The 18917-nt window shown below is 43.9% G+C and overlaps 2 protein-coding genes across 2 annotated transcripts; both read left to right on the top strand.

The window, feature by feature from the left end:
* Nucleotides 1-119: 119 nt before the first annotated feature.
* On the top strand, nucleotides 120-13518 carry atmin (ATM interactor). The gene is made up of 4 exons (XM_020472146.2): nucleotides 120-479; nucleotides 6004-6129; nucleotides 6508-6707; nucleotides 8245-13518. The coding sequence occupies exons 1-4, from the start codon at nucleotides 249-251 to the stop codon at nucleotides 10034-10036; spliced, it is 2349 nt and encodes a 782-aa protein (XP_020327735.1). The 5' UTR covers nucleotides 120-248; the 3' UTR covers nucleotides 10037-13518.
* A 3195-nt stretch (nucleotides 13519-16713) lies between these two features.
* LOC109879935 (protein phosphatase 1 regulatory subunit 3E) lies at nucleotides 16714-18604 on the top strand. The gene is made up of 2 exons (XM_031829451.1): nucleotides 16714-16759; nucleotides 17631-18604. Exons 1-2 carry the CDS (start codon nucleotides 16714-16716, stop codon nucleotides 18602-18604), a joined length of 1020 nt encoding a protein of 339 aa, XP_031685311.1.
* The last annotated feature ends 313 nt before the right edge of the window (nucleotides 18605-18917 follow it).

The following is an 18917-nucleotide window of genomic DNA, read 5'->3' as shown; positions in this document are numbered from 1 at the left end:
ATTTAACTTTGTGTTACTTGAGTAGTGTACAGCAAATATGTAATATATCACAGAAGTATCTACAATATTGCCACTTGCCAGCCATCTGTTGCCAGGACGCTTGTGTGGGAGTGGCTGTCTGTTGCTAAGAAAGGTCTCCCGGAAGTGGCCGTGTCCTTGTATTTTCCGGACCATATTTTCCTGGCTTGTTTGCAACAGCTTTTCTGCTGCCTGAGGAGCAGTTGGTTTGGTGACTTGTCAACAGAAACATGGCTGCCTCTGCGTCCGGGAAAGCATACCGAAACGATAACGCTTCCACGGGCAGTCAAAAATGCACCGAAGAGCCCCCTGCACTGACGCGGGAGATTATCAAACCGTCTATCATGGAGCTCACCAAAGAAGTGCGGACCAATATCCTATGCACCGTAGAAGGATGTGGCAAGATTCTACCGAACACGCCAGCCCTGAACATGCATCTCGTGAAGTCCCACAGAGTAAAGGTAGCTAGCTTGTTAGCCTATTTGCAAGCTAACCAAAGAGGCTACTGACATATTCCAAAACGTCTATTTTTCAATTCATGATGCTTGTATCGCTAACTAGTTACGTTAGGTAGTTAGAGGCATGCTTATTGGGAAAACGGCAAGTCATTGTGCACTGTTTGAGGCCAGTTCTTTGAAGTCGGCTAGCTACAACTGTATATTGCTGATAACGTTATTTGGTTACTATTGTGAAACATTGCTTAAAGCATTTGAACTATCATCCTAGGCTAGGATCATGGCTGTATGAGACTGATTATCCTGGCTAATGTTAAGTTAACAAGCTTTCTTGTACTGCCTTTACATGTCAGCCATACAAATATATTATATGTTCAAACCCACACGGTTACATGCGCACAATAACACGAACATTGTGGATATTCAGATGAATATAATAGTTCGTTTAAAACGTTTACATGCTTTGCAAGAACAACGACTTCAGTAATAATCCGGTTTACATAAACACATCTGAAGTTATGCTAATGATGGGACTTTTGATAAATGCAAAAAATCGGCAATAAAAATAAACGTTCTACCACAGTGGCCATGTTAATTTGAGAATACGATTGGATATTGAATTAGGACATATAATGTTTGTATGTGAAAAGATGCACACTTTCAGTTTTTCCGAACTCAATTGAGGTAGGCTTGCGCTACGGGTGCTGGCACATGCGCAGATCAAATACACCGCTGGAACGCCGATTAAACTGTTTACGTGCCTTAATTCGAAGGTTGCTCCGAAAACCAGGTGTTTTAATCGGTTTACTTCGATTATGACCTTACTCTGCTTATCTTAAATCGGCGTACGGTGTTTAAATGACTGTCATACTCAGTTTAATATCGAATTATTAGTGTGCATGTAAAAATACGTGTCTCCATGCCCACATAGCCTAACGTTGTAATATTATTGAGAGTCATTTGGTTTTCTAGAAGATTATGGAAATTCGAGCAATTAAAATAACCCTCAGTGAATTCATGTTTATATGGCTGAAGAAGATGGGCTAAGCCCAAGATGTGCAATCAAATCAGTCTGACTAATGTCACACTGTCTTTAGCCTAAATATGAATACTGGCTACAGTAAAGGTCTTGGAGACAATGATCCTCCTCTTTAACTGAAATGTATGCACTGTCCTCGCCTAGTCTTTCTGCCCTGTGGGAGTCCTAGTGATTCCAGTTTCCCCCAAATGAATGCTGTTCTCTGCTGGGATCTAGCTGTCTTTTGTCTTGCTACAGACTGAGCTCTTTGGAAAAAAAGAAAAGGTGAATGTTTGAATTTGAATTAGGTCTGAAAAGCACTTCATGCTCCTCAAGTGCTTAACTGTTCTCAATATTGAACTAATTCAACTGGGCCTAATGCAGGAGAATGAGAGATGGAGAAAATACATTATGCAGCAGTTCATGAAGGAAACAATGTCAATCTGAACAAAATGGTGTCAAGTGAGCGTAGTCTTAGATATCTGTGTGACAGGGCTGCCAGTAGAGGCAACTATACCCTTGCTTTTGAGAACCCAATGCATTCTGCCTTGTCACAAATGTTCCCCGCTATAAGTACCGGTGGGAGCATGTGACTACAATCCCAACGCTCTGTTTTAATATGTAGAAACGTCAGTTATCGCTTGCGATACGGTTTTCAAAACATATGGAACTTATCTTTCATTTCAATTAGAAATAATCTTTCAATAAAATACATTTACTGTAGCAGGTTTGCACAGATCCATACGCCCTCAAACTACACTTCCTCCTCAGTTACCTTACACACAGATGTTCGAGCAGGCTAGTTAGCACAGGTGGTCGCATCAGTCTTCTGTATACAAGGGCTGTAACATGGAGCTATGGACGCGTGGGAACACTAACCATTTAAAGGTGTGTAGTAATTTAACCTTTTAGTTTCTTTAAACGATCTCTCACTGATATGAAATATTTGTTAGTTATGTTTCCAAAATCGTATTGCAAGCCATGCGTATTAAGATTCAGAACTCGCATCGGGGCTCTTAACAGAACTCTGCAGGCCAGAAGATACCTTCATAAATAGACAATAAAGGTAGTTATGGGCTAACGCTACTCAACCAGAGTCAGGAAAGCACAGTCTGCTTACTGTGCCTTCGCTGTTACGCACTGGCCAGGCTTGTTCTGTTGTATTCATTGATGCAGAAAGAGAGATGATTTGGGTTATAACTAGAGGTCGACCGATGATGATTTTTTTCAACGCCGATACCGATTATTGGACGACCAAAAAAAAGCCGATACCGATTAATCGGCCGATTTTAAAATAAATATAGATTTTTTAAAATTACATTTATTTATTTGTAATAATGACAATTACAACAATACTAAATGAACTTATTTTAACTTAATATAATACATCAATAAAATCAATTTAGCCTCAAATAAATAATGAAACATGTTCAATTTGGTTTAAATAATGCAAAAACAAAGTGTTGGAGAAGAAAGTAAAAGTGCAATATGTGCCATGTAAAAAAGCTAACGTTTAAGTTCCTTGCTCAGAACATGAGAACATATGAAAGCTGGTGGTTCCTTTTAACATGAGTCTTCAATATTCCCAGGTAAGAAGTTTTAGGTTGAGGTTATTATAGGAATAATAGGACTATTTCTCTCTATATGATTTGTATTTCATATACCTTTGACTATTGGATGTTCTTATAGGCACTTGAGTATTGCCAGTGTAACAGTATAGCTTCCATCCCTCTCCTCACTCCTACCTGGGCTCGAACCAGGAACACATCGACAACAGCCACCCTCGAAGCAGCGTTACCCATGCAGAGCAAGGGGAACAACTACTCCAAGTCTCAGAGCGAGTGACGTTTGAAACGCTATTAGCGCGCACCCCGCTAACTAGCTAGCCATTTCACATTGGTTACACCAGCCTAATCTCTGGAGTTGATAGGCTTGAAGTCATAAACAGCTAAATGCTTGAAGCATTGTGAAGAACTGCTGGCAAAATGCACGAAAGTGCTGTTTGAATGAATGCTTACGAACCTGCTGGGGCCTACCATCGCTCAGTCATACTGCTCTATCAAATCATAGAATTAGTTATAACATGATAACACACAAAAATACGAGCCTTAGGTCATAAATATGGTAAAATCCGGAAACTATCATCTCGAAAATAAAACTTTTCTTCTTTCAGTGAAATATGGAACCGTTCCCTATTTTATCTAACGGGTGGCATTCCTAAGTCTAAATATTCCTGTTACATTGCGCAACCTTCAATGTTATGTCATAATTACGTAAAATTCTGGCAAATTAGTTCGCAATGAGCCAGGCAGCCCAAACTGCTGCATATACCCTGACTCTGTGTGCAATGAACGCAGAGAAGTGATACAATTTCACCTGGTTAATATTGCCTGCTAACCTGGATTTCTTTTAGCTAAATATGCAGGTTTTAAAAAATATACTTCTGTGTATTGATTTTAAGGAAGGCATTGATGTTTATGGTTAGGTATGGTTGTGCTTATTTCACAAATGCGCTTTTGTTAAATCATCCCCCATTTGGCGAAGTTGGCTGTCTTTGTTAGGAAGAAGTAGTCTTCACACAGTTCGCAATGAGCCAGGTGGCCCAAACCCTTGCATATACCCTGACTCTGTTGCAAGAGAAGTGACACAATTTCACTAGTTAAAAGAAATTCATGTTAGCAGGCAATATTAAATAAATAGGCAGGTTTAAAAATATATACTTGTGTATTGATTTTAAGAAAAGCATTGATGTTTATGTTTAGGTACACGTTGGAGCAACGACAGTCCTTTTTCGCGAATGCGCACCGCATCGATTATATGCAACGCAGGACACGCTAGATAAACTAGTAATATCATCAACCATGTGTAGTTAACTAGTGATTATGATTGATTAATTTTTTTATAAGATAAGTTTAATGCTAGCTAGCAACTTACCATGGCTTCTTTCTGCATTCGTGTAACAGGCAGGCTCCATGTAGAGTGCAATGTAAGGCAGGTGGTTAGAGCGTTGGACTAGTTAACCGTAAGGTTGCAGGATTGAATCCCCGAGCTGATAAGGTAAAAATCTGTCGTTCTGCCCCTGAACAAGGCAGTTAACCCACCATTCCTAGGCCGTCATTGAAAATAAGAATGTGTTCTTAACTGACTTGCCTATACTCTTTTTTTAAATCGGCCAAATCGGTGTCCAAAAATACAGATTTCCGATTGTTATGAAAACTTGATATCGGCCCTTATTAATCGGCCATTCCGATTAATCGGTCGACCTCTAGTTATAACACGGTTGTCACTGGACACTCACTGTGCCTTAACTCGGCTGAACTGCCGTATCACATTTGCTGGCCAACTGCTGGATGTGTGTGTAACACGGCAATCAATTTAATTTCACACACTTCCGAACATTACAAATCGTACTCAAATAATAGCCTTCTGTACTAGGCTGGCTGTAGTGTTAGACTAGCCACACTTCTTGTGTAATGGCTGTATGCAAGGTGTCAGTGAGTCACTTAACATGTTTAACTCGCATGTTTTCAGTTTGCATTTCCTAGCAGCGATGCTGCTCAGCAGACCCTACCCAGGCTGTCTTGTAGCAGACAGAAACAAAGCTATCTCTGTCCTGCCTGCCTGTATCACCGTCTGGCAATGCACTGTGCCTGGTCTGTCTGCTGGGAAAGGACATAATAGTGTCATGGAGAGCAGCTCAGGGACTGTGCTCTGGTCTAGAACAGACCGTCTGAATGTTAACCTGCTCATCTGCTGCTGCAAGTAGCCTATACAGAACTGTATTCCTCTGACGTAACCTTTACAATAATATAAGATACACTGTGTCTGTTTCCTGTGAAGACAGATCATTTTAGCACTATGCAGGATGTTTATGTATATTAGCCTAACTTCCATCAAAACGTCTCTTTTACTGTAACAATGACACAGTCGATGTAGCCTGCTAGGTGACCTTGGCCAGTGAAATACTGCAGTGCTAGTAATGATGGTTAGGCTGTACACACGGGTCGATGCTGAGGTCTATCTGTGGCCTGTGAGTCATACCAAGCTCTGTGTCTACTGTACTCTTACATAAGCATCATGCTGTTGTTCATTGAGGTAATACAATGTGCTGCTGACTGCTGTCTGGAGACTGCCAGGAGTGTGGAGTGATGTAGCACACTGGAAAGCACAAACTCGATGTACTGTTAAACTAATAACTTTCATCTGAACCTCTTTAGATGTGGACCCTCCATCTGGACCACCTTCGTCTCTGTATTTGACATTCATATGGTTTTCTACAAAGGATAATTGGCGTGTCCATCGGCTGGATGTTTTCGAGAGAGAGGATTTTAGTCTCTCTCTAACTAAAGTATAACTAATGCCTAGCCTTTAGCTCAGTGGTCTTGAGAGTTGTCTGATGGCCTACCTTTCTAAATGTGGTTGGTTAGCCTACATTATTTCACTGCTAACAGATAACACTAAATCTTAAGCCTATAATATCACAATCTAATCATTCATCCTCTCTCTCCACAGGACGGTCTTGTCAACCCCACCATCAGGAAGGACATGAAGGGCTCCCAGAAGCTCTACTGTTGTCCCATAGAGGGCTGTCCACGAGGCCCCAACAGACCCTTCTCCCAGTTTTCCCTGGTTAAACAGGTACCACATCCCTACAGTCAGTCTAAGATCTATATAATGACGGAGATTGTCCGGGTGAAACCACCTGAGCCAGACTCATGCGGATTGTCTAATGAATGAAAAGACTGAGACAGACATTTCCTCCTGGGTTTTCCCCTAATCACTTTCGGGTCCTGCTTTGGATCTCCCCTGAGATCCTGATGGTGGATGGGAATTGTAAATTATTTTATTGGAAAGTGTGTCTAATAATTATGTCTCAATAGAGAGGCTTTTGAAGTATAACTAGGAAATTGGAATTAGTGAACAAGAAGGGAATAATAGATTCCTTTATTGTATTTTTCCAGTTCATGTAACAAGTAACCTCCTCTCATAGCCCGATGTATATTCTGCTCTATCCAGCACTTTATGAAAATGCATGCAGAGAAGAAGCACAAGTGTTCCAAGTGCAACAACGGCTACAGCACAGAATGGGACCTGAGGCGCCACATAGAGGACTGTGGGAGGACCTACCGCTGCACGTGTGGCTGCCCCTACGCCAGCAGAGCAGCGCTACTGTCACATATCTACAGGACCGGCCACGAGGTCCCCACAGAACACAGGTAGAGGGTACAAAACATTAGGAACATGTACTCTTTCCATGACATAGCTTTCACCTGGTCAGTCTGATTATTGACGTCAGCTTTTAAATTCACTTCAATCAATGTAGATGAAGGGGGGGAGACAGGTTAAAACATATATTTTTAAGCCTTGAGACAATTGAGACATGGATTGTGTCTGTGTGCCATTCAGAGGGTGACTGGGCAAGACAAAAGACTGAAGTGGTTTTGAACAGAGTCTGGTAGTAGGTGTCAGGCGCACCGGTTTGTGTTAAGAACTGCAATGTTGCTGGGATTTTCACGCTCAATAGTTTCCTGTGTGTATCAAGAATGGTTCCCCACCCAAAGGACATTCAGCCAACTTGACACAGCTGTGGGAAGCATTGTAGTGAACATGGGCCAACATCCCTGTGGAATGCTTTTGACACCTTGTCCTGCGAAATGAGGCTGTTCTGAGGGCAAAGGTGTAAGGTGTTCTTAATGTCTTGTTCACTGTGTGTACTGGATATAATACCAGAGGGCAGTGATTCCATTAACAGGTTATTGACGGGTTTTGGCCCATTTAAAATCCAAAATACACAAAAGCCGACATATATAAGCATTGTCCAAGACATTGTCCAGCAAAAAACATCCTCCATAAATCACATTAGCTACATGGAGGTTGGTTCACGTCGTCTTTCAATGAGCTCTCTAATTCGCCTGTTTCTCTTCCTGCCTGTCTGTCTTGAGCTCATGCTCTCACTAGCGAATTAGCATTGTATCAACTGGAACAGGCCACAAAATGTTCACACGCCAGTCTGTGACACATCGCTGCATGCACATGACTCAGTGGAGAATGATGATTTTATGCTACATGAATCTCCCTAAAATAGAATGAACGGTAATGTCCACTAAGGAGGAATTCAAGAGATGAAATAAAAGTGCTTCCCTACTCTTCCTCTAGTCTACTGCCTGTTTCAGTAGTTGGCTCAAAAATGCTTGACTAACTAGCTACTGTACCAAGGATGGAGGTACAGACAAGTGGACAAATAATTAGACACTGAAACAGAGGATTTTGACAAGCCAGATGGACAGATTGAGACATGCATTGTGCAAGGCGCCAACGTTCACTTGGTAGGCTATCCTTCCTCCTTGCATATTGCAGTCACTTCCATGTGGTGTCATTGAATCGGCAGTGGGTGCTCCTCAAAGCATTAGTCTACACATGACATTCAAATGGGTTTCTATTAAGAAAGACTTGTATTTGGTTGGACATGCTGTTGGAGGGGACTTAAAGATGGTGTGGACACGTGGTGGCAGAGAGGCTCAATGTCTTCAAGTGTCATGCAGTTTATCCAGTAAACCATGTCATTATTCAATAACAGATCATGTTGGGACAAACGCCTGCATGCACAACGTGGCTTGAGAACAGACCTTGAATTTGACTGCACAACGATGCTGCCACTGCACCTTGCTTTTATTAGTGTTTGTCAAAGCTTTAGAACTACCTACTGCTGTTTTGTCTGCTTGACGTATTCTCTCCTCCGCCCGGTGTTTGCAGGTATCCACCAGTGAAAAAGCGGAAGATGGAGAGACAGATAAGTGGAGCAGAAAAAGTCAAGCCCAGTGAATTCATGTGTCAGATCATAAAAACAGACAGAGAACTCTCAGAGGACTCCCTCCCTTCAGACAGGGTCTGCCACAACAACCCCCCTAAACACCTCCAGAAACTCCTCCTACCCAAGCCCGATGTGGCTCTGGTGAATTTCCCTGTCATGCAGCTGGCCCATCTCCCCGTCCTCCTCCCCTCCACAGAGAGCGGGGTTCTGAGGTCTGTGGTGCTGGCTGTGGACAGCCAGGGCTCCTTCAGCACACTCCACCTCATGCCCCAGTCCATGGGGGCCATGGTGCCTCACCTGGACCCTAAGACCCTGTGCTTCAGGGGCAGCATGCCTGCCTCCCGCTCCAGTCTGGGGCCTGTCAGCATGGGGGTGCAGGTAAGTCTGGAGTCAGTGGGCTCTGGCAATGACTCAGGAGGAACCAAGGGGAGCAATACCTCCACCAACATCCAGACAGACATCTCATACTTGTCCAGAATGCCTATGGGGGTCGGGGTGGGGACGGAGATGTGCCCCTTTGGTGAGTCGTCGGTCTCATCGTGTTCTCAGACAGATATTAGTGTGAGTGCTCAGGTCCTGCTGCCGGTCAGTGTAGAGACCCAGACGTTCCCCTCTAAGGCCAAAGCCACCACCACCATCGGGGCGCAGACAGATACCCTCAGCCAGCTGCCCTGCCCCTATTCCTCACCATCCCAGTCCCCCTACATTACCAAGCAGACCCAGACCAGACTCATCCTGGCTGGGTCAGAAGAGAGGGCTCAGATGGACCAGGCCATTATGTGCTCAGACCTCTTCGACAGTTACTCCCTCAGTGTCTCAACACAGACGGCACTGACAGACGGAAGCTTCAGAACCCACGGTGTAGACGACCCCCTTTCCGGTAACAGTCTCTATGACCACGACAAGTCAGCAGGAGGCATGTGCTTTGGCGTGCAGACAGACGATCTCCAGTCGGGCAGCGTGGCGGACAACCAAACCCAGACCACCTTGGCACTGTTCAACGACTTGGAGAATATCTTGTCAGGTCACTCTCTGTCCGGTCACCAGACGCAGATGGATCATTCAACAGGCTGTGGGTCAGGTCTGGGCTCTGTTCAGGAACAGCACACGGGCATCGATTTTGACTTTGAGGAATTCCTGAACGCGGCCCACATCCAGACCCAGACGGAGGAGAGCGAGCTGAGCGGTCTGGGGGCCGACACGCCCCTGGAGGTCCTGGATATCCAAACCCAGACAGACTTCCTCCTCCTGGAGGGCCTGGGAAACAGTGAGGGGCCAGGCCGGAACCAGGCCAGCGACCTGGAACTGGAGATGTTTGACACCCAGACCCAGACGGACCTCAACTTCCTTCTGAAAGCCGGAGTCCACATGCCCCTGGGCAACATTCTGCGCCAGTCCAGCTTCTCCATGAGCACAGAGTCCTCTGACACTGAGACGCAGACCGACCTCCACCGACCGCTTACACCAACACCAAACTCCAACACCCTTCCCTCCGTGTCCCAGGGTGACCAGGCCAGGCTCTTGAGCAGCACGGAGACTCAGACGGTGACCGACGCATCTTCTGAGGGCCTCGGAAACCTCTTCCTGACCAGCAACGAGACCCAGACAGTCATGGACGACTTCCTGTCAGCTGACATGGCCTGGAACATGGAGTCCCACTTCAGCTCGGTGGAGACGCAGACGTGTGAGGAGCTGTTTGCTCTCTTTCAGCACTCTGAGAAACCCAACAGCTGAATTACCACCCCCCACACACACCTCCTCAGTCCACGCAATGGGGTTCTGGTTTCTGTCCAGGAGGTCCTGGGATCCTACTCATCATCCTCTACAGTCTTTGTCCCTCTACTACTGGAGGTTTAGGTGTAGAAGTGAGCCTTCTTGAAGTCTTAGGACATTCTACAGAGGGGTAGCATGTCTAGGATAACATGTCCAGACGTCTCCCTCATGCTAGCTCGAAAGCACTTTATTATAGTTCATGGATATGATTTCCCATCCTTGTTTACATGTTTATTTGCGTGTCTTACTACTTAAATATATATATTTTGTCTGAAAAGCCAGTTTAGTCTGTTTACAATGTTTTAAATTTTGAGCACTAATGTTTGCTGTAAAAGAGTATGTAATGCCTGTTGAGCCTTTCCTTAATCATTCTGCTATTGAATGGCTTCTGGCAGATTTGATGTGGCACAAATATACTCGTGAAACTCTAAAATAGTTGCCGCACTACCATTGTTGACATGTGATTGTGAAGTGCAGTCTTGTAGAATTGCCCTATTGTTACAGGGCCACCCACCTATAAGCTGGGTCACCGCGTTAGCAGACTAGCCTGTCATGGTCTTTGACTTATTCATTAGCTGGCTAGCAGCACAGTGTGCTGAAGTGATACAACACTGTAGAGAAACACTATGAGGATCTAGCTACTCTCTAGTCACTGTGATTACGTTGTGATTGTGTATGTCCACCATATACAGTGCCTTCAGAAAGTATTCATACCCCTTGACTTTTTCCACATGTTGTTGTTACAAAGTGGGACTAGAGCATTTATGGAAAATGTAATTAATATTTCTGCATTAAATAAGTATTCAAACCCCTGAGTAAATACATGTTAGAATCACCTTTCAATTACAACTCTTTCTGGGTCAGTCTTTTGAGATTTCCATACCTGGATTGTGCAACATTTGCCCATTTATTATTTTCAGAATTTTTCAAACTCTGTCAAATTGGTTATTGATCATTGCTAGACAACCTTTTTTAGGTCTTGCCATAGCTTTTCAAGTAGATTTAAGTCAAAACTGTAACTCGGATATTCGGGAACATTCACTGTCTTCTTGGTAAGCAACTCCAGTGTAGATTTGGCCTTGTGTTGTAGGTTATTGTCCTGCTGAAAGGTGAATTAATCTCCCAGTATCTGGTAGAAAGCAGACTGAATTGGGTTTTCCTCTAGGATTTTGCCTGTGCTTAGCTCCATTACGCTTCTTTTTTATCCTCAAACTCCCCAGTCCTTAATGATTACAAGCATACCCATGACATGATGCAGCCACCACTATGCTTGAAAATATGTGGAGTGGTACCCCAAACATAACACTTTGTATTCAGAATAAAAAGTGAATTGCTTTGCCACATGTTTTGTATTGTGGAGTAACTACAATGTTGTTGAGCCATCCTCCATTTTCTCCTATCACAGCCATTAAACTCTTAACTGTTTTAAAGTCATTGGCCTCATGTTGAAGTACCTGTGCAGTTTCCTTCCTCTCCTGCAACTGTGTTAGGAATACACCATTCAAAGTGTAATTAATAACCTCACCATGCACAAAGGGATATTCAATGTCTGCTTTCTTTATTTGTACCCGTCTACCAATAGGTGCCCTTTGCGAGGCATTGGAAAACCTCCCTGGTCTTGGTGGTTGAATCTGTGTTTGAAATTCACTGCTTGACTGAGGGATCTTACAGATAAGTATGTGTGGAAGATACAGAGATGAGGTGGTCATTTAAAAAACAAATCATGTTATACACTTATTGTACACAGTGTGAGTCCATGCAACTTATGTGACTTGTTAAGCACAGTTTTACTCAATGTATTTAGGCTTGCCATAACAAAGGGGTTGAATACTTACTGACACAAGACATTTCAGCTTTTCATTTCATATGTTAATTTGTACAAATTTCCTAAAACATAATTCCACTTTGACATTATGGGGTATTGTGATAAGGCCAGTGACAAGTCTCAATTTAATCCAGTTTAAATTCAGGCTGTAACACCATTTTTTTTGGGGGGGGGGGGGGGGGGCAATGAGTGTGAATACTTTCTGAAGGTACTGTATAACAACCCCACTAAACGTTACTGAACATAAACTGACAATATTACAATTTCTATCAAACTTTTCTTGAACTATACTCTAAAGCCTACCTTATTGGTCAAAGCTAGCTGTTGGTATCATTACAATATTTTACCTCATTTGCACATGCACCCCATTCAAATTTCAAGAAACCCATTTGTTGAGACATTTTTATTGAATGTGAACTTTACAAGAGCTCTTCAAGTTTTGAGTATTTGTCCATGATGGATTTTGTTAAGTTGGTGCCTTAAAGCAAGTGTTTTTCATTGTATTTTGTTGTGTTTCCATTGGTCAGTGATGCACTAAGCAGCTTTAAGAGGTAGGAAGAAGTTCAGGATCAAAATGTATTTAACATTTACATGATATTTATTTGTGGAGGGTGTCTTGGAAGAATACTTCGAGAACTCAAGTGTCTTTTAATTTGCATATTGAGTATGTTTGTTTCCTGTACCTCTACTTTCAAAAACATTTTGTTGCAAGATATGTTAGAAGTCCTGTTTTGTGTTACTGCATTGCATTCTTAGAACCTAGATGTGTATTTGTTTCCACGGCAGCATTCGCCCTACTGTGGTACACTATCAATATGTGGAGAAGTGGACCCAGAAACGGCAGAATGTAGCCTACATGACACTGTGCCCAAACTACACAACATGGCTTAGTTTTTGCACTGCATCTTAAAGTAATCGAAACAGGACTGTTTCATTCCAGTTTATAACAGACTTTCATACTCAACCACATTTCATAACAATGTATTGTGCTGTACTGAAAACACTACTTCTGTTTAATTTATCGTTCTTCAACTTGATTATAATAGCGCTGAGGGGAGAAACTGCCTTGCTTTTTAAACATGTACAGTAGACTACATGGCAGGGTTGAAGTCAATTTCATTTTAATTCCAGGCAATTGAGAAAGTAAACCAAATTCCAATTCCCAATTTTCCTCATTTTGAAAGAAAATTTAAATGGAATTGATCCTAACCATGCTACATGGGGGTGTCGACTTCAGCGCTTTGGTTTTTCTCAGTAGGGAGTGCATGCAGTCTTTGGTGCCAATGTAAGTTATTTCAGTTGTATTTCTGTTTGCGGTCTTATCTGTTGTATTTCAGTTGCCTGAATGTGTAGAGGGTCGATAAAGGTTGCCTCTCGCTGTTTGTTTTGTTGGTGCTATTCAGCAGATGCTCATAATAAACTCTTCATAAAGGGTTGATTGTTTGAGTTGATGTAGTAGCTGGTTGTTTGTACTAGCTTAGTTCCAGTACACTTCAAATCAAAGGACAGTAATGCAGTGCTGTATAAAGCCAAGTCAAATCAATATTGTACGCACTCAATGTGCTATTTTTCAGGTAAATGTCAGGTAGTTTTCACCTGGGTTGTGTGGCAGTACAAGTTAATGTACTATGTACATGTATAATGCTCAGCCCATTTGAATACAGGATTGTAATTGTGTAAGTCATTTGGAATATGATACTAATCCCGCCGCCCACACACCTATGCTGTCACAGCCCCTCAGAGTCACAGTGTAGTTCACATCTAGCATGTAATTCAATAGGCTACCAATGACATCTTCACATGGGTTGGAACACTACAATCACTGACTGCTCATTCCATTAGAGTGCACTAGCATGCTTTGGTAATGGCTCAGATCATGTTTTGTCATACTGAGGAGAATAATGTCTGCAGTTTAACATTCAGGAATCCAAGAAACTGACCTAGAGCTCAGCATCATAGAGTAGTAGGCACAGTTGCTGGGTAAGTGTGAGCACCACAATAAAAGCACATGCAAAATCTAGAACTGAAATCACACACAAATGAATGTATCACTCCATTTTAAAATGAGTCACTCCATATGTCCAGGTACGTGGAGGGTTTGTAATTATGGAAGGCTCATGTAACAGTTAAATGATTTCACGCTGAATAATCAGTGGTAACAAATGACCATAACATGTCTGCACAATGAATTCTAGCAATCTGGACTACTTTGCATTGCTGATGTTAAGAGTGATGGCATGTGTGATGATGGACCAAATGCTACCTTTTGAAACGCATGTAACACATGAATAAACTGGTTATACAATGAGGCTGAGGTGGTATAGCCTATAAATCAAATAGAACTAACAGCAATCTGTAAACTCATGTCAATTTCGTGTAGTTTAAAACGACCAAGTTGAATTCGTCATCAGTGTCATGTAAAAGATATGAAGATATTTCAAAGAAAGCTTATTTTTAATCACAAACCCACAAAGACTGAGCTTTTGGGTTGGGAGAGAGTATGGAGTGCAAAGTAACAGTCTCTGTTCAGAGTAGTCTCTGTGCAGAGGCTGGGATGGGCACCCTGTTCCCAAACAGAATGGGCAGTTGGGGCTCTGCACGCTTCAGAATCTTGGTCTTCAGTCCAAAGTAGAGTCTGTGAGCACTGCTGGTCCGGGGATCCTGTCTGAGGTGTCTGTCCAGGGGGTAGGTGGCGCGGGGTAGAGGATCTGACAGTGCTGAGGGTATGGCACATCTCTTGGGGATGGGGATGCTGAAAGCAGACAACAGGTGGCGACTGCTGGCTCTCCACACCACCTCCGCTCTCCCAGGCAGGCGTGACACCATCTGACCCAGCCGCTGCGGTCTCCCCGTCTGAGGCACTGCGCCCCGGGCCGGCCTCCTCCCTCCGGAGCTGGCTGGTGACCCTAGTGTGTCTGGACTGGGAGGCCTTCACGGGTGGTAGGATGGTGAAGCTGTTGATGATCAGCGTCATGGGACACTGAGGCTGAGTGGTCGTGACCCTGGGAGGGGGCAGAGCCCAGCAGTGAGTCACTGATCTCACACACCCAGCTTTGTCCTCCACCATCTTGTCTTGGAGTGTCAATTGCTGTGTGGCTTTCTGAAGGTACCTGAAGGACTCTGGTGGGGACTCCTCTGAAGAGATGTTAGAGGTTTGACTGTAGAGTCTGTTCAAGAAGTCTCCCAGGGTTGTGGGGGGGGGGGGTTCTCCCATGAGTCCAGGGAGGAATCCCAGAAGGACTCGGGAGTGGGTTACGCTGGACTCAAGAGTCAAGGGGAACCGAGAACTTCACAAGGTCCACACACAGGTGGCAGTGGTGGTCTGTGTCTCCAGTCTTGACCCTCTTTCCTCTCCTCTGGGTCTGAACCAGGCAGCCAAGTGGAGTAGTTCTGCCCCAGCCCCGGATCTGTCTCAACAACAAACACAACAGCATTAAGGGAAACGTAGTTCCATTTTAATCAGTGTATTGCAACTTAGAGAAAATTAGGTTTTACCTTTTAAGATGATTTCTGAGATTGAATGTAGTTATAAACAGTGAATAAACATACTGACACTTTCACTTTGTCTTAACTCACATGTAATTGGAGTGTGTATCTGGTGCCTAATGTGATATATGGCTGGATATCATTCACAATCTAGCCAAAAAATTAAAGAGTAACCACAGTGATTACTTACAGTTTCCTCCCATCTGGAGAGACAGATAAACTCAAATGGCTCCTGCTCTTTGGATGAGGTATCATCGCTGATATCCAAAAGGCCATCGACATGGCCCCTGTTGGGTAGTTGGCAGCTCTGGTCCCATCCTGTGTACTCGACTGCCACACTTCTGTCTTCAGCCACTTCTACAGGCACCTGATCCCATTCCTTGAATTTGTCCATTCTAAGATGAACCTTTCAGGGTGAAATCTAATTCGGCACTCATCTTGTAGGCTCGCTGGTAAAAGTGGAGATACACAAACAGCAAGTAACCTATAATTAATTGTAAGCAAAACTATTTGTAAGATATCTGAAGATATGTAGCCTTTAACGTCAACTTTATGACATGTTAACTCAGTGTTAACAAACGTGTTGACCCTGTTTACAAAACCTGTCCATTAAGCAAGGCTGTAAAAGAGACAACTTACCATTAAAGGGGATCGAGTTCGACATTTCCCTCAGTAATACCATCCAAGCATTTGCTCCTTGAGGTTTTTACATTCAACTTAATAGGCAGTAACATAGAATAGTCATCAAATATTTATTACAATTTTGCAGGAGACGCCCTCAAACAAAATCAAAGATGTGCTTGGCCCACGAAGTGTTTGGAGAAGAGATAGAACGTCGTTGCCGTGACAACTCCGCTACAACAGGGCGCTCAGAAGTGACGCAGGGGAAACGAAGAGGAAAATGGGAGGGGGCGTGAGAAAACAAATTGCAGTTGACAGGTTATTGCTCATTTCCATGTTATCTAAGAAAATGTAACAATTTCTAGACCTGGATTTGCTGCTTGTTACAATTCTTGATTTACAGCATGGTGTCTGTCCACTATGTTGCTGACTATTTCATTCAATATCTATAATTAAGACTAAAATGTATGTAATCTATAGTAAACTGTCCTATACAATATGATCCAAAATAGCCCATTATAACAGTATTATAATATATATTGTATAACGTAAGGCTATAAAATTGTGGGCATGGGCCTAAGTGAATTTGATTCAGGTCAGTGCTTGACTTTGATTGAAATAGTTTCAGGTATTCATTTTAGGTGGCAGTACTGTTTATATTTAGGTGCACGAGCTCCACAACACTTTTGAGCTAATATTCTATAAAATGAGCTCGAGCAGTAGAACATTTGAGGTGCTGGTACTGAGCTCCGGTAAGCTCCTACCCAAGTCTAGCACTGATTCAGATTGGCCAATGCTTCATAGTATGGCTACAGTAGCTGTAGCACATGGGGATGTGGGAAAATCCTCAACCTGAACTGTCCCCACTTGCGCCAGCGAATAGTTATCTTTTCGCGTGGCACCGACTGTTGACGCTTCTTGACGGCCGTGGTACTCGCAAGTAGTGTGACGTCCTTTACATAGGCCTACTCATTTACATTATGTAAATTATTTACAGGTATCTAGAGTATACTCTCAAAGCTAGAGTCCTTGATTGAAACAATAACAAAGTGGGCACTCACCTCTGTTTCGGTATTTTAAAAAAAACTGAGAAAGGAAGTTATGCGTTTTTGGCTCATGGCAGACATGAGATTGCCTAGCTGCCCATCCACATCGCTCCGGCCAAACGCCACGCCCACTCACGTTTCTTCTCCATGAAGCAATCGATTTAGCAGGATGAGTCGTCAGGCAAGAAATGGGACGTGCTATTTGGAACATCGTGGTCCAGCCAGGCACAAACCTGATGACTGTAATGTCATGTCTCTCACTTGGTCCCCTAGTTTTATGTGCACTGTAAGCTCAGCCACACACACATTAACTGGGCCATGCTGCTGGAAATGTCCACAGTGATACGAGAATCCCATATTTCATATTCTTTCATAATGAACGAATTTGTATGCCTGTGAATGAAATCTAAAGTGACGTTAGGAAGGCATGTCTGGTTTTTGTGGTGCGTTGTTCTAGCTGCACTTGTAGAAGCTTGGTTTATTGGTTCAGAAATGCGCAGTGTCACAGTCTGACGTGGTACTACGGCGCCTATTCGTGTGTTTATCTCTTACACCTGACGATGTGTTCCTTTCTCAGTGCCTCTGATCACGACGACTTCGACTAAAGACCGGCGACTCTCCCGCTTTATGGAAACCGAGGCTGTGCGCTCTGTCGTGGTCATGCTGCCTCCCAAGAACTGCCTCACGAGGAACTACAGCTGCATAGCTGGGTTGTTCGGGAGCTTGGCAGCAGACCCGAGACTAGAAGACGTGGAGGGGATGGAGCTGAACGGAACCAGCGAGCCCATCGAGATGCACCATGTGGTGGATGAGAGACCAAGAGGCCGGGAATCCTTCCTCAAACCCCCGCAGAGTCCGAACCTGCGCCGGAGGTGCAAGTCTCTGCCGACCCCCATAGAGAGAGCGAAGCTTGAGATCTCCCGCAGCCGGAGTCCCTGCAGCCAGAAAAAGGTCCGTTTCGCCGACTCTCTGGGTCTGGAGCTCACCTCTGTGAAGCACTTCAATGACACCGACATGCCCGATGTGCCGGAGCGCATAATGGCCACATTCGACAGGGGTCCCCTTCACCTGAACCCATTTGACAAGTTCCCCAGGGCACCGACCACCCAGTCAAGTTATATGGAGCTGCAATTCAAGAACCCCGGGACCCTACCAGGCTTTACTGAGAAAGTGAAAGAACTTAAAGTGTTGTTGGAGTGTGCTGAAGCCGACGAGTTCAGTCTGTCGGGCGTCGTGCGGGTTTTGAACATGGCTTTCGAGAAAAGTGTCTATTTGAGGTTCTCAATCAACAACTGGATAACCTTCATGGACAGTCTGGCATCATATGTCCCAGAATCAAGCAACGGCGTGACAGACAAATTCTCCTTTAAGATAATCACCCCAACAACGTTTCTGGAGAGCGGAGGCACATTCCAGTTTGCCATAAGATACTGCGTTGGTGGAGATGAGTATTGGGACAATAATAACGGGGTCAACTACAAAGTGCGACGCCACAGGTTTAAGATTTCTCCACCCCGTGAGTGGGAGGATGGCTGGATTCACTTCATCTAACCTGCATGCGCCCTTGGCGTTCTCACCGGCGCACTGTGTGTGTAAAGCACGCAATCTCTCAACGGGCACTACTTCACCATAATGAAGAATAGGGCTACCATCGAATTTAGCCTCTACACATTGTGTTAATGATCCAACCGCCGTGTCCAGCTGTAAACTCAGTCTTTTTTTCTTTTTCTTTTTCCCCCCACCACGGTCACAATGGTTTTGTTTCATGTCATCATGTTTGACAGATTTGACTGGATTGAAAGACAAGCCCTTCATTATGTGTCCGGCGCGGGAGGTAAATCTGCTGTATGATAATTAGCCTTGG

Source organism: Oncorhynchus kisutch, linkage group LG8, assembly GCF_002021735.2.
Source record: "Oncorhynchus kisutch isolate 150728-3 linkage group LG8, Okis_V2, whole genome shotgun sequence".
Taxonomy (NCBI): Eukaryota; Metazoa; Chordata; class Actinopteri; order Salmoniformes; family Salmonidae; genus Oncorhynchus; species Oncorhynchus kisutch.
Note: the sequence above shows the minus strand (reverse complement) of the source record. Positions and strands in the feature narration are given on the sequence as shown.

What these genes read in the sequence shown, in the direction of transcription:
- LOC109879935 (XM_031829451.1), top strand. Translation starts at nt 16,714, where the DNA reads ATGAGCTCGAGCAGTAGAACATTTGAGGTGCTGGTACTGAGCTCCG. An exon ending in GGTGCTGGTACTGAGCTCCG is followed by an intron (nt 16,760 to 17,630) that starts GTAAGCTCCTAC and finishes TTCCTTTCTCAG; the next exon opens with TGCCTCTGATCACGACGACT.
- atmin (XM_020472146.2), top strand. Translation starts at nt 249, where the DNA reads ATGGCTGCCTCTGCGTCCGGGAAAGCATACCGAAACGATAACGCTTCC. An exon ending in AGTTTTCCCTGGTTAAACAG is followed by an intron (nt 6,130 to 6,507) that starts GTACCACATCCC and finishes TGCTCTATCCAG; the next exon opens with CACTTTATGAAAATGCATGC. An exon ending in GAGGTCCCCACAGAACACAG is followed by an intron (nt 6,708 to 8,244) that starts GTAGAGGGTACA and finishes CGGTGTTTGCAG; the next exon opens with GTATCCACCAGTGAAAAAGC.